Below are 15,446 nucleotides of genomic sequence, written 5' to 3'. Positions count from 1 at the left end.
ATCTCTAGTACCCCCCGCCAATAAAGAAAGAAAAATGATATTAAAAAGCAAATCTGCTTACTTGAAACAGTTAAAAATTAAGCTTTTGTGCATAGCTAGCTCTACACATATCTTCTCAGGAAAAAGGATTTTTCTAACAGAAGATTATTTCCCTTATTTTCAAAAACTCTATTTAAATGATATGATATTTAAATGCATATCATCATGTGAAGAGCCACATATGAGATGTAATGTGCAAATCAGGATACTTCTGAGAATGAAAGGAGGGGCTACTGGCAATTTTGTCTGCCCAGTGGCATAAAGTGGGGTTCTGCCAAGAAAACTGGTCTGTTATGGCTTTTTCATAAATAATACAAAATTCAGTTTAGTGTGCTAGTAAGTTTTCAGAAAGAATAGAATCCTCAGGAAGAAAGGGGTCCTTTGTCAAAGTTCAGTCAAACTTCATCCATATTCTATTCTAGCATGAAAAGTATAGTTGTTATGATCAGGCTAAAGTGATACTTACTCAGTTGATGGTATACAGGTTTATGTAATCCTTGAAGTTTTATTGATGCTATGGCAGCAAGTTTACCAGGGGGCTGCATTTTCCCATCTAAGAGATACCATATTCGAGCAAAAGTGGCCCATTGCTTGAAAACACAGAAAAGAAAAAAATTAAAAATTAAATGAATTAAAATGGAAATAACTATTTTTTACTATATACGATTATATATGTATTCTATAGTTAATGTCAACAATTACTTTGAAAGAACTATCATTAAAAAATTTTTGTTTTGTTTTCATTTCTACTTCTGAAAAAGGAAAGCCTTTCTATTATTCACATTATTTAGGTCAGTAGGTATATTATATTGAAAGCTGAGTGGCCAATTGGAAACTAAAGACAATTCAGGAATTAAATTCCAGGGTAAAGTTATATAAAACAATGTAGTTGGGAAAGGACAGCTAAGTTGAATGAATTTAAATTTTAAAGAATTGTCTTAAGCAGGGCATGGTGGCACATCCCCATAATTCCAGCAGCTTAGGAGGCTGAGGCAGGAGGGTCTCCAGTTCAAAGCCAGCCTTGGCAAAATCAAGGCACTAAGAAACTCAGTGAGAACCTCTCTCTAAATAAAATACAAATAGTGCTCTCCACAGACCTGCATGTCTGGGGATGTGACTCAGTGGTCCAGTGCCCCTGAGTTTAATCCCGGGTACCAACCCCTCCCAAAAAATTGTTTTATACATCTTTAGGTTGTTTCAGACATGTAGACCATTCTTTTTGTAGTATTCATCAGTGTCTTTAAACTCGAAGAAAATTCCATCCAGAAAGACCTCGACCAGATGATTTCATTATGCATATACACCAGAGATTAAACAATTCTGGGGGAAAAAATGTAACTAGGCTAGTGGTTTTGTTTTAAATTATCACAAACTTCAAACTAGCCTATACCATAAGCAAAAGACCAATTTCCCCCCACCCATTGCAGACGAATAGTTTTATAGAAAAAAAAAAACTTTGATAAAAACGTACAAATGCTGCCACAATGCAAAACTGTTATTAAAGTTTTAAAAAGAGTTACACTTCACTTCCTGTATTTATCTCACCACTGACAAGTAACAAACAGTCCCAGGAAAGCAGCAGCACTGGGCTAAAAGTCATCCAGGACTAACATATTCAAAAGTAACTCCTAACCTACCCTTCCACCTGAAACCTGCGTCAACTTCAGCCTTCCCTGTTTCAGTTGATGGCACACCATCCTTCCAGGTGTCCAAAACACAAAAACAAAAACATGAAGACATCCTTCTTACTTTGCTGTCGACCCACATTCAATGCTTCAAGAAACCCTCTGGGTTCCATCCTCAAACAAAACCTGATCACTTTTTAGCACCAAATTCCTGGCCTGGATTGTGCACCCTCTTGTGTAGTGTGGTTTATTGCAAAAGCCTTGAAGAGGATTCTCAGCTTCTGCCTTGCACAGACCCGCATCTCTGTACAGATAGGGTGCTTCTCAGGACCCTGTCAGTTCACGTCTGACCCTTTGGATCAACTCTCCAACAGGTCCCCACTTACCATCTCTCTGACAGTCCCTCGGAGGAAGGGAGAAAAACATGAAAAACACTGACTGACAAAGGAGGGGACGAGTACCAAGACAGCAAGTGATGGTCGTCCTCACCACCCTCAGTGTGTATTTTCCCAAGAGTGGCTGCGGGTCTCGGTTTCCCTACCAATTCACTCTCACTACTAATCCGCCGCTCTCCTTCTGCCAGCGTAATGAACACCAACCATCAAGGCACAACAGTCGGAACTCACCTGGGTTGCCCTAGAGAAACTCGACATCTTTCCCCACTGGCCGAAGCGTCCTTTTTTAACCCCAAGCTGAGCCGGGTCATCAGCAGTACTTGCCCGACGGGAAACGCATGTACCAAAGCACTTAAGTTCCTAGCTTGTCCAGCACTCTTCTGCTTCTTCTCACTTATGGATGCCCTCCAGTCTTCCCACAGTAACGATTTAGTCGAGGAAGAAAGAAAGAAGGCAGTTATTGATAGAATAATTCCCGAAAATAATTCCCAGTAACCTACGGAAACAGACGGAGGACACAATTTCCAAACGAGCTGAGCGGAAAAAGAAAACCGGAAGTGCGTCAAGCGCGCGGCTGTTTTGAGACTTAAACCTGGGGGTGAGTTCTGAAGGAAGGGATGGATCGGTATCTGCTGCTGGTGGTCTGGGGGGAAGGAAAGTTCCCGTCGGCGGTCAGCGGGGAGACTGAGCGTGCACCAGAAGCGTCGTCGTTTGAGGGTACCGAGAAGCAGCCGGGTAAGCGCGGGGCTGAGAAACGGCGGGAATGGCTTGCTGGAGGAGATGTTTGCGTTTGTGATCTAGGGAGGGACAGAGGTCACCATAGGTCCCAGGAAGCTGCAAATCTGGGTGGGATAGATCTAATGAGGGCTGGGCAGTGTCCTCTTCATGGGAACAGAAGTACAAATTTGTGGATGCAAGATCCCAGGGCTCAAAAGTTCCTTGCACAGTAAGAATTTAACTGATCAAATCCTTTGTACCTTAATGGAATTTCTGGTCTTCGAAAACGTATACAATAAAGTAAATTTTTATGCCTTCCGTGTCCCACATACAGGCAATACAGTAAGGAACAAAATACAAGGTCTTACTGACCTTGAGCTTCCATTCTAATGGGAGGACGCTTATAACATCAACTAAGTTTAAACAAGAAATGATAAATTTTAGGCGATTTTAACTGCTTGCCCTTGCGCTGCTTTTTGGTGCTTCTGTCTAGACTATTGTGTTTTACTTGTTTGTTTTGGTCAGGCAGTCATTTTGAGGGGGAAATGTACAAAGTGGGGTATAAAGTGTTGTGACAGATTTCCTGTTCTTTGCGGGAAATTTTTGATTTGTGCTAACTACTGGCATGCACAAATAGGGGCCTTTTTAGTTTGCTTGCTCTTGCTTTACTATATCAAAACATGAACAGATCTTGATCAACATGTAGTTATTTTGTGTACAATACATTGATTTTGAGAGTCACTGATAGTGAAATTAGAATAGGCCTATGTTATGTAACTTGAGCCATGGAGTTAGACTGTCTTTACTTTTTCAGACTTCACAGCAGCAAATGTTTATCACCTCCTGAAAAGAACCATTAGTACTTCAGTTAATCCAGATGATAGTACTTTCCCTGGTAAGTACAACATAAACCTCTCTTTTCTCTGGCACAACAGTTGTATTGCAATCAATTAATTTGCTCATTTAGGAGAACAATAAATTCTTTGTTGACTTGGAACAGGGACTGAGATACCAAGGTAACTTAAAGGAATATAAAACTGGAAAAGGCATCACTTTCTGATATTTCAGTATCATAAAATGGTTATGAAAATTAATATAGGTTTCTAGACCCCATGCTAGTAACCACTATCCTTTATTGCCTGATTGACCTCTGATCTTGTTTCCCATAAAACACATCTGACTAGCTTTGGCAGAAATTGAATCAGAGGATGCTAAGTTAGAGACTAAGGAGCTCCATTAATTTGTTTTGAAGAGCCTAAAAAAGAGGGGAAAAACCCCTCAACTTTTATTGTACAAAATATTTCTTAAAGAAGTGTATTTTATGCTAGGTAATACTCTAGATATGAAATCCCAAATAACCACATGTGATAAAAATAAACTGACGACTGCTGAGTGTGGTGATATACATCTGTATTCCAGTGACTCAGGAGGATGAGAGAGGAGGATCTCAAGTTTGAGACTAGGCTGAACCACTGAGGGAGACTGTCAGCAACTTAGCAAGACCCCAAGAAGACTAGGGATATAACTCAGTGGTAAAATGTCTCTGAGTTCAATCGTTAGTACCCAAAGAGGAGGAAAACAAAAAACAACAACAACAAAAAACCCTGAAGACTAAAATAGCCCCAAAGCCTTTTTTATCCCATTATCAAGGTAAATTATCTGTAAAGATTTGAAAGTATAGACCTAAATTGGAAAGAAGAGACTTAAACAGATCAATAGGCATTTCCACGGAAACATTTGATTACTCTGAATGAATTAAAGCCTTCTGTCACAAATACCTCAGAGTTCCAAAGAATTTTGAGATGAGATCATTGGGTCACTATCAGTAACCTTTAAGGAATCACAGACATTTTCAAGACTGGGAAGAAAGTAAGAGCTTGAGAGATTTCTAGTAAATTTAAAATGGAATCCTTCATTCTCTTTCTTTCCAACTTGAGTGCTGTAGAATCACTCCCACAAAGAATGGTGATGAGAAGAATTCTGCCATCAAACAGGAATATAGAGACTAGGAGCTCCATGAATTTGTTTTGAATGCATCATCAATATTCATGAATGCATCCATGAAATAGTCTTCAAGAAGTGTGCATTTTAGATACAGATACAGAAATTTGATATGAAGGCCAGCAGTATTACAGATCGTGTATCAACACCAGGTTCAACAAAGATGTCTGGGCCCAAGAAATAAGGAATGTCTCATATATGTTAGTGTCTTGTCCAGAAAACATTATGAGAATTAAGATTTGCCAAACAAGAAATATAATTTGGTTAACTGTGTGCCTAATGCCACTTTTAAAAAATCTATCAATGGGTATGAAGACTAAGCACTGATTGTCAAATAAAATTATAAAACTGGGAAAAAAGAAGAAGAAAAGAAAATTATTCTTGGATCTCAGCTATAGTTTTGTTCCTTTATGAAATTTTCTTGCCGGTCTTTACTTATATATAACACAGGGTAATGTGACATATGAGGAGGATTTTTTTCCTGAATAAAAATACATTATTAATGCCTCCACATCAGCTTCTTTAGTATTTATTTGCTTTTTAAAAATTATAATTTTTTAATAATTTTAATTATAAAATTAAAATATATTATTAATTTTATTAATAATTATTAATATATATTATTTGAACAAATTATGCCACTTTTTCTGTCCTTAACTCCTACTGATTCTCTTAAAAGTCCTTCATAATTGTTAAACATGGTGGACTTTCTTGGTTCTCATCTGCTTTAACTTTTTGAGGTATTGCATATTTTTTTGTAAAAATCTTACTACCTTTGGCTTCTATTGACATTTTACAAATGCATGTACTTACTTTGAAGCTTATCTTTACTTTTGCTTCCTCCTCTTGGCCTCTGTCTGAGAATGTCCTTTGAAGACTCAGAAAGTAGAAGTGTCAGAACAGACTAAGTGCCAAAAGCTGAAGGAAATTTCTGTAGATGCCAGGGAGAGTGAGCCCAGTATGGTAACTTTCTTTATATTTCTCATGACTGTATAGTTTACTTCTTCCTCTTTTCTTACATTAGAGAAATTCCTCTCTCTCAGTGTTAACTATCATCATTAGAAAATGATTTCTAACGTGCGTGCTACCCTAGCTTGTTTTCCAAGTCCAATAATACGCTCGTTAATTTTTCAAATTGCTATAATTTCAGTCAGTACCACTTATTCAGGAAAGATTTTCTTATATTTGTGCTTCAAATATATCTGTAAAAGAACTCTTGAGAGCATTCTAGAAATTCTTGTATGGCTAGAAGTCTCTTATGCAGACCTTCTTCTTTTGTGTGGTTTTGTGGGTGAGAAATAACAAGCTGAGCCATGCAAAGCCATCCTAATGTAGTAATTAATGGGAAAAATGACAGTTATTCCATAATCTTTAAAATTTTCTGTTAAAACTCTCCTAATGTTATGTATGTTTAGGAAAATAAAAAATCATAAAAATACTTACTTTGCACACTGTAATTTAAAATATTAGAATCATTGAGGATTCTTGTATTTTATTTCTTTGTAAAAATTTTATCAAGAGTAGTTGGACCATGCTTGCTGTCTTCCTGTCATCTGGCTTAGATGATAGTGTGATGGTGCCACTTAGTGAGACAAGCAGATTTGGGAGGGAATATGACACACTATTTGGAACGTGTAAAAAGTTAGCTAGCAAAATGTCAAAGTAACTGTTTTGTAAAAGTTGAATACATGGGTCTGAAACTTGATGCAGGGTATGGCTGGAGATATAGATTATAGAATCATTAATACATAGATGTCAATGAAAGCTATCAGAAAGATGAGGTATCCTTATGGATAATGGGAAGGACATAAAATGTAAAATTGAATCCCAGAATTTAAAAGTGCTGAACACCAGTATTTAAAAGACTGAAAAGAGCAGCCAAAAAAATAGGTGTCACAGAAGCTAAGTGTTGTAATGGTAAATTAGTGGAAAGGGTCATCTTTGATTTGAAATGCTATTTGAAGGGGATTGGGAATGTTGATGAGGAAATGGAGAAGGTCAGGTGTAGACAGCCCTTTCAGAAAATTCATGAAGAAGCAAAAAAAGAGAGACATGGTAGTCAATGGGAAGGGGAGCTGAACTTAAAAGGATTCTATTTAAAAAATAATAATTTGAGTAATACTTGTAATTACTCTAAAACACTAATGAGGGGAACATACTGAAATGAGTGGGACAGGGTCTCAAAGGAGTTTTGAGGGATGACCTTGAATTGGAAGGTCGGTGCTTCTTAACATGTTAACAAGAAGGAATGAGGCCAACTTAATGGGAGAGTAAGTAGAATCCCATGTTTCCTGAAAGAAGTCATCACACAATGACTTCTATCTGCTTAAGGAGGTAGGAGGTGAAGTCTTCTGCTGAGATTGTTGGACGAAAATGATTATAGACACTTGGCATCTTGTCTGACTTCCATGAGAAGCAACTCCTTTGTCTCCAGCCAGGCTGAACCAAACTTCCATGGTCTTTGGAGAGTGAATTTTTTTCACTTAATAGCTTACATGGTTTCGAGTTACTCAGCAGTGATTAAGTATGTATATTTTCAGTTTTAATAATAAATATTAATTTGTTTGAAAGGGTTATTAAAAATAATAGTGGATTTTGAGTTATGACAAATTAATGCAAAGTGTTTGTTGTAACTTTGCCCTTTAAGTAGATTGTTCTGTTTGAATTTTTATCAGAGATTTTTAAAAAGATCCATGGATACACACACACACACATACATATATATATAAATATATAACTTGGAAAACATTTCAAATATGTTTCAAAATTACATTATTCTCTTAAGCACATTTGCTATGACATTTGCTTATTTATGCCTACTTTTCTTCTGATAAGTGTGATTTTGTTTTCAAGCCTGTTCAGTGGGTGGTGTTCCTGGTTCCAAGAAGTGGTTCTTTGCAGTGCAGGCAATCTGTGGATTTTACCAGGTAATTCTTATTAGTCAGTGTCTTTGTTACCATAAAGAATTTCATGAATACATTATCTAATGTGATCTTTTATTAGTTTTGTAGTTCTGATTGGCAAGAGATACATTTTGATGCAGAAAAAGATAAGATTGAAGCTGTTCTTCAAACAAATATTGAAGAATGCTTGAGTGCTGTTGAGTGTTTTGAAGAAGAAGATAGTAATAGCAGGGAATCCTTATCCTTGGCTGAGTATGCTTTATATGCTTTTTATACTATCTCTAAGATATTTTATGGACGGTTATAAAGATGTAGACAGTTATTTTAAGCCAGGAGGGTGAAGATTGCATATTTTAGCAACTATACTAAGTAAATTTTAATTAACTGAAAATTTTAAATCTTCAGTGTGAAAGATATTGGGCAATTTAGATCTTTTATCTCAAAAAAAATTCTTCAAAATACAAAAGTTAATATCTGAAAATGTTTTGTTTTTTAACCTTACATAATTATGAGAGTTATAGAAAGTGATTAATTAACATATCACTTTCTTGAAGATAAGTTCTGCCTAATATTATATTTTAAGAACTTGACTAGAAATGTCATTTAATGTTAATAGTTATCATTATAACCAAAGTATCATTTTCATTTTGTTCTTTGAGCCTGAAATACATGATTTTTAAAAATTTATTTGTAACTTCAACATTTAAAATACTTTTAAAGTCCACAAAATTTTTGAGAAGTATGTATGTGTTTTTTAATTGTGGTGGTTTTTTAATTATGGTTTTTAAAATTATGGTTCAGTATATAAGATTTTCCAGATTACAAGTTGTGATAATTTTTTCTTCATACAGTGTCCCATCTCTAATTCATAATTAGTGCTTTTTATTTATTCTTAATAATAGTTCATGACAGAAACATTTTTAGTGTTCATATATTGTAGTATGGCTATAAGTTGCACAAATTATAAAAATTACCTTTGTCTATCTCCAGATGATATTGTTGATATTGGTTAATGAGGGAAGACAGTGTAGAACCTTGGAAAGAGCATTAAGTCAAGAGTCAGTAAAGTGGTTGCTAGCTACTTGACCTTAGGGCAGGCACACTGGCCCTTATTTCCTCCTCCATTGATTGTTGAGGTCCTTTTAGATAATTTCTAAGGTGCATTCATTTGCCCTTAAAAGCTCTTATCAATCCATGTTTTCTCACAACTGTTAAAAGATGACAAGTGTCATAGTTAGTGTTTCTGGTAAATGACCTAATAACTATTTCCACAAGAGGGAGCCTGAAAACTTTAGTTTAACATAATATGCCTTAAGTTGTTGTTGGCTTTTTTTTTTTTTTTTTTTTTTTAACAATATCAGTTTATAATAAAGGATTTAAATACCTTCATACTATGTGATAAACTATTATCAGGGAAAAAATCATCATATGGAGAAAACTGATAGGTGGTGATCACTTTAAAAATTCATAAAAATATTTGTCCATTAGTTATCATCTATATTTAGTTTAAAAATGTAATTCAAAGGGCTGTTGTTCCCTTCATTATTGTTAATTTTATTTGTATTTTGGGGTGTGGGTCAGAACTTATACCTGCAGTTTGAATCCTAGTTTCTATACATACTAGTTAGGTACCTTTAGGAAAGTTACTTAAAGTGGCACTAAAACTAGTATTATAGTAGTGCCACATGAATCTGTTGTCAGGGTCAAATAAAGCATTTACCTTAACACTTAACAATGTCTGGCACAGAGATCATTATTACCTATTAAGATAATATAAAATAGATAGATAGGTATGAATATGTGGATTTTTTTTCCCTCTAACTTGTTCTTTCATTTTAGTCTATATGAAGAATGTGCTGAAAATTTGCATCAGTTATCAGACAAGCTTCCTGCACCTGGTAATATTTATTAACTGCTTTCAATACTTGGTATCTTACACTTTTTTTGTGATTGAGTAATATATTTAGTCTTTCTGCTAACGTCTTTCTCACTTTTAATCTTGAAAATCAAAATGAAAAAAATAATTTCTTAATTGAAGTTGATACAAAATGTACTCTACTATTTTAATACAGTATGTTACTGAGACATTGAAATTCTTTTTATTATTTTCATTTAGGTAAGCAAAAAATTAGAATTTAGAAAATTAAATACCCATTCTGTTTCCTTATTTAGTTTTTACTGAAGAACAATCTTGCCACTGTGCACCATTGTTTTTCAGAGTGTGTTCTATAGAACACTAACCCTATAAAAAAAACTCTTGGAAAAATAGCTTCTTTAACCTAGATATTTTGGATAACATTTTTTTATGGTGATACTATCAAATGGAATATTGTGCAGTAAAAGAATCTCTTTGCTCAGCATTTTTTGTAGAAGCTATTTTTTTCCTATAGTGGAAAACATATTTTGTGAAGTATTGTATTACATTATTTTTAAAAATGTTTTTAGTCCTGAACCAACCTTTCTTTCTGTTAGTCAAGTGGCTGTCATCTAAAATTTGGTAGAATTTGGCATCATATACTTTTGAAGGGCTTTCTTTTCTGAATGTGTCATTTTTGAAGGTCTTTTACTAGGCAGATATTTATTTGGTGTGTATTATATATCAAGCATTGTTCTAGGGGCTGAGTATATAATAAGGAGTAAAACATAGATAGTGACCATAAAGGATTTTTTTTAATGCACATTTTTAGGTGGGGCTTATATTATATACTGGTGCATAATATCAGGACTAATCTACTTTTATGAATTTTAAGAAATCAGATCATATATCCAAGATTCAATGCAGAGGACTTAGTATATTGTTATATACAAATAATATAGACATGAACCTTAAAAACAAATATAAAATACATTTTTGGAAAGTGAATCTCATTTTAATATAGTTAGGATATTTGCTACTCAAATAATTCCTATGGTAAATATTTCTTTTAAAATAATAGTAAAACTATGAGTGATAATCTTAATCTATTAATTACACATCTATTTTTAAACAAATTCTTATTGACACCAAAAATCATAAAGCATTTTATAGCTAACTGACAGTCTGATCCTTATATTCAAGGAGATCGTATTTTAGTGCAGAAAGTCCCACATAGAAAATAACTGCATGTATTGATAAGTAAACATATTTTGTGGGTTTTTTTTTTTGTGTGTGTGTGTGCTGGGGATTAAACCCAGAACCTTGCATACATGCTAAGCACCAATTTTTTAAATGAAATATGTCAGGTTTAAAATATGCATTGAAATATTACACAATTGCTGTTTGAGCAGTTAAAGAACTTTCATTATCACTCACTATTTGGCTTCTGTTTCATTTAGATTTTTCATGTCCTTCAGTAAATTTATAGTTTTATAAATTTAGACTGATATGAAGTTAGCCTTCTTAGAATCTAATGATGTTCTCAGTATAATTGGTTTTCCTGAGTGTTTTATTGTCCCTTAAAGAGAAATAATTTATTTAAGCATCACAATTTAAAACTAATTCATTTCCTTTTGGATAACAAAATTAAGTGTAGAAAAGTATAATGAGATTGCACAGGTTTTTTCCTCTGTTGAGTACAACAATAGCATTGATGATCTCCAGGAGGTGATGTATATAGTTTACCACTGCTACATAATTGACAAGTAATTATGATATAGTTCATTGTTTTCTAGCATATGCTAGCTATTTTGAGATAACTTAGCTTTAAATGTTGAACATTTAAAATTTTTGAACTCCTAAATATGTGTATTGTTTTGAAGAATTTTGGAAAGTAAAGTTAAAATATTCCTTTATCTTCTCAATAAACCTAGCATTCAACTGTTCAGGGTACTATTTTAAGACTTTCCAGATCTAACATATTTAAAAATTATGAAAATGTTTCTCTCTCTTTCTAGGTAGAGCACTGATAGACGTAATACTATTGCCCTCTGACAAAGATCCTGTTCAGCTGAAAGACTGTTTACCTGCTGTAGGAGCATTAAAACATTTGAGGGAATGGCATTCAGCAAAAATTACTGTAGTGGCACAACACTGTGAAATGTAAGCTTCTTTGGTCATAGTTATTATTGTTTATGTTATCCGAACATACTAATCTCTGTTTAATATACTCCTCATTTCAAAATTATTTTAATGTGACAAGGTAAAGTTTTATGTTAACTTTGAGTTATATCTAGAGAATAATCAAGATTTTTTTTCCATTATACCCAGGATGTTTAAGTTTTTAGTAAATATAATTAGTGATGACTTATAATCACTATTGAGCATTGATTTTCCAGACTCATTGTGTACTTTTAAATAGGCTTATGTTTTCCAGCAAGCAGCATGATGTATGTATGTAGGTGTACTCCAGTTGTAATATCATATTTTTTTTTGTTTTGTGCCAGTATAGAAATAATTATACAGTGCTGTCTTTTGTGATATTTTACTATTGATCAATTGTGTATTCTAATTTTGATGCTTAAATTACTATTCAGATTGGATTTATTAACTTCATGATTATTAGACAGTGCTTATTGAAATTTACTTCATGTCAAGCACAGCAATATATGCTGATGAGTTAAGAAAGTGAGAAAATATGGTCTTTTTCATGAAAGTGTGGGGAGAAACAGGAATACTAACAAGAGATAAATGAGATAAATCGTAAAATTTCATGCAAAGTCACATGGGAACAATTTTAGAATAGTCCTGTTTCAGAGGTAGGTAACAGATGTTAAGCTTTGTGTGTCTGTGTATACATTTGACACATTAAAGCAACATAAGGGAAATATCTATTTCTTCATCCTTAGTAATAGTAATGTAATAATAATAGTAATAATGAGGATGTGGCATTAAATTAATATGTGACGTATCTTACTCAGAGACTGAATAATAGGAATTCCATGGTATTAGTAGGAAAAAAAACCAGTGATATAAATTTTGCAATTTTGCCTGTCTTATAGGTAAACTGTAACCATGAAATATAAGCAAAACATAAAGTTGTGTATTTAATTATCGTAATCTTTTTTTTTTAATAGAAATTGTCAGAAAATTGTAGAATACCTTTCTGCTCATGTTATATCTTTAGAAGAGCTCAGAAATGCTATTGACTCAAAGGAATTATGGAGGGGAAAGATTCAGATATGGGAAAGAAAGGTAAATGGATTTCTTAATTATGAAGCAGGTCTTTCAACTTTATTTTTAACACAGGTACTTTAAATAAGTCTTATTGTAAATGTATTCTATAAGATGTTTTACACAAACACTGTAGAATTTTCTGTGACAATAAAAGTGTTCTGTTATCTGTGATTTGTCCACTAGCCACATTGTTATTGAGCAGTTTATTTATTTATTTTATTTGTAATTAAGCACCTTATAAATGACTAGTCACCTGATGAACTGATTTTTACTTTAGTTCATTTAATTTAGTTTCAATGAAAGTAGTCATTGTGATTAAGTTTTGGAACCTACAATTCTAGAATATAACACTTTTAAAACAGAATTTAACATTAGTCAAATTCATGTTGTTTACCCAAGTTGCTTTATTTTATTGCATGTGTGATCTATTAGAAACATTGCTTAGAGCAGTACTGTGGTACCATCTTGGGTAATCTCTGCTTTCTACTAACCAGGTCTCTAATTTTGAACAATTTTCTTTTAATCTTATCAGACCCCATTTCTCAACTACAGAATGAGAATACTAAGTTAGTTGGATTCCTTTGCTCCTAAATTTCTATAAGTTTCCAATTCCATTTTGGTGTCTTATCATGAAACAATATGGTGGTTTTTATAAGTTGTTTCCATTGTAAAATAAGTGTTTCTATTAATTTGTGTATTTTTTAGCTAGGCAAAATTAAAACAAGGAGTTTCTCAGTGCTTGTTCCAGGTGGTATCAGAGCATGAGTAAGCCCTTGTAATTCTCCTAAGATTTTTGGCAATAATCATTAAACTATTTTTCCCTTTGTAATTCATACTTACTTGTGACTTAATAAAAGCTGTAATTAAGATAGTAAGAATTAATGTGCCAGATCTGTCTTACTGATTTGCATCTTGGTTTATTCTAATCTCAGGAAGGTTTAATCTAGAGGTAAACCATCTTAACAGGAAAATACATACAGCTAAGTAGTAGAGTGGAAACTCTGATTATCTAGGACAATTGCTTTTGTACACATTTTCTAAAACTGCATATTTATATTCACGCAGAAAATGGCAGTTTTTTCTGTGTGATTCTTTTCTTATTACTAGGAAATTAAATGTCTATAAACCGACAGCATACATTTCCATCTTCAATGTAATCACTTTTTTAGTGGAGAATATCTTTCAGCTAAGAGGCATTATAATGATAAAGGACATGGATTCTAGAGTTATAGTGTCTGCACTATAATTCCAACTCTCTTTTCTGTAAGACATAGACATAATAGTTCCAGTTCACAGGTTTTTATAAGATTTACATTAAAGCACAAAAAACCACTGAGTGTTTACTGTCATTTTTGTTGCTGCCATTACTATTATTAGCACCATTACCTTTACTTCTGTAATAATTGATCTTCTTATGAACAACACATATTGAAGGAAAAACTGTGTGTGAGGCACTGTACTAAGTATCCAGTAGTGAGTAAGACTGACATCTTCTGCCTTTGCATAATTTACAGACTGGTAGGAAGCCAGATATTGAACAAGTGTATGCAAAGGAGATCGTCTGGTCTTGTGGTTGCATAGAATGGGCTTAGTGTACTCTTGCTGGCTAATTAAGGGTCAATGGGAGGTTTGCATGAAAAATTGATGTTTAAGTTAAAACAGAAGGGTGTGTATGAAAGTGGAAACTACCTTTTGAGCTAAGGAATCAAAAATAAATTTATGCATGGATTTCCTCTTAACTTTTCATTGTAATAAGATGTATTAATCTTCATAATATTATTCATGATGCCTATATTTGTGTTTTTTCTCTTGTTTCTTTTCAGTTTGGATTTGAAATTAGTTTTCCTGAGTTTTGTTTAAAGGGAGTAACACCTACAAATTTTGATACATCCAATTTAAATAATTGCTTTCTTGACAAAAAGACAATACCATTAAAGGATAAGAATATTTTGCCAAAGGTAATTGTGTATTTAACATTTTTTTGCTATCATTCATTTGTGAATATTTTTGTTCGCATAATATATGTTTTAATCTTGAATTATTGTTACTAATGTATGTGCTTAAGTTGTGCTCACTTGCATAATTCTTAAAATTCTTACCATTAAGTGCATGAATTAAATGTTGGTGAAACTATGATTGTTATAGATTTTAAAATGTGATGATCCTAACTTTAAATCATTATAGGCCTGAAACTGCCTTTGGTTAAGACTTTGCTACATGAATTAATTTCCCAATATTGTTTATCATTGCTTACTATAAAAAATTTACTATGGTAACCTTTCACAGGAATTTTACGTTCTTTGTTAAAGATTAGCATAATAAGAATGATAATTTCAGACTTTCTCTTTGTAGTACAATATTCATGTATGATAATTTGGGGCTAATTGTCTGATTTTGAGGTACTATTTGCAATGATCTTAGGGTACAACTTCCTCAGTAATGCAAACATCCCTCAGTATATGTATGCACATTTTGTGAGTGTGCGTGTGTGCGCGCGCGCCCGCCCGCACGCATGCATGTAAAAGAGAGAAAGAAAGAGGAGGGGCTTTAATGGTAAATAAACCCAGTTTTGAAACTTTATCACCTATTAGGTATTGTATATAAACATATTTACGTACGCAAAAATATGTTTATGTATTTCATATTTATGTGTTTTATATATGTATATATTTAT

The 15,446-nt window shown here is 33.3% G+C and overlaps 2 protein-coding genes across 2 annotated transcripts in view; one reads left to right on the top strand and one right to left on the bottom strand.

The window, feature by feature from the left end:
- Mrpl13 (mitochondrial ribosomal protein L13) overlaps nucleotides 1-2,558 on the bottom strand; it is a 37,951-nt gene extending 35,393 nt beyond the window's left edge. Inside the window, exons 1-2 of the mRNA XM_027947854.3 lie at nucleotides 2,291-2,558; nucleotides 506-629 (exon numbers count right to left, since the gene is read on the bottom strand). Coding sequence (XP_027803655.2) covers nucleotides 506-629; nucleotides 2,291-2,317 — 151 coding nt within the window. The 5' untranslated portion in view covers nucleotides 2,318-2,558. The remainder of the gene's footprint in view (nucleotides 1-505; nucleotides 630-2,290) is intronic.
- Nucleotides 2,559-2,660: 102 nt separating this feature from the next.
- Nucleotides 2,661-15,446, top strand: part of Mtbp (MDM2 binding protein) — a 70,494-nt gene continuing 57,708 nt past the window's right edge. The window contains exons 1-8 of the mRNA XM_027949466.2: nucleotides 2,661-2,794; nucleotides 3,591-3,671; nucleotides 7,631-7,704; nucleotides 7,781-7,932; nucleotides 9,520-9,578; nucleotides 11,554-11,698; nucleotides 12,673-12,790; nucleotides 14,596-14,730. Of these exons, the coding sequence (XP_027805267.2) occupies nucleotides 2,677-2,794; nucleotides 3,591-3,671; nucleotides 7,631-7,704; nucleotides 7,781-7,932; nucleotides 9,520-9,578; nucleotides 11,554-11,698; nucleotides 12,673-12,790; nucleotides 14,596-14,730 (882 nt within the window). The 5' untranslated portion in view covers nucleotides 2,661-2,676. The remainder of the gene's footprint in view (nucleotides 2,795-3,590; nucleotides 3,672-7,630; nucleotides 7,705-7,780; nucleotides 7,933-9,519; nucleotides 9,579-11,553; nucleotides 11,699-12,672; nucleotides 12,791-14,595; nucleotides 14,731-15,446) is intronic.

This window comes from Marmota flaviventris, chromosome 15 (genome assembly GCF_047511675.1).
Source record: "Marmota flaviventris isolate mMarFla1 chromosome 15, mMarFla1.hap1, whole genome shotgun sequence".
Classification (NCBI taxonomy): domain Eukaryota; kingdom Metazoa; phylum Chordata; class Mammalia; order Rodentia; family Sciuridae; genus Marmota; species Marmota flaviventris.
The sequence above is the reverse complement of the archived record's forward strand: the minus strand, read 5'-3'. Positions and strand labels throughout refer to the sequence as shown.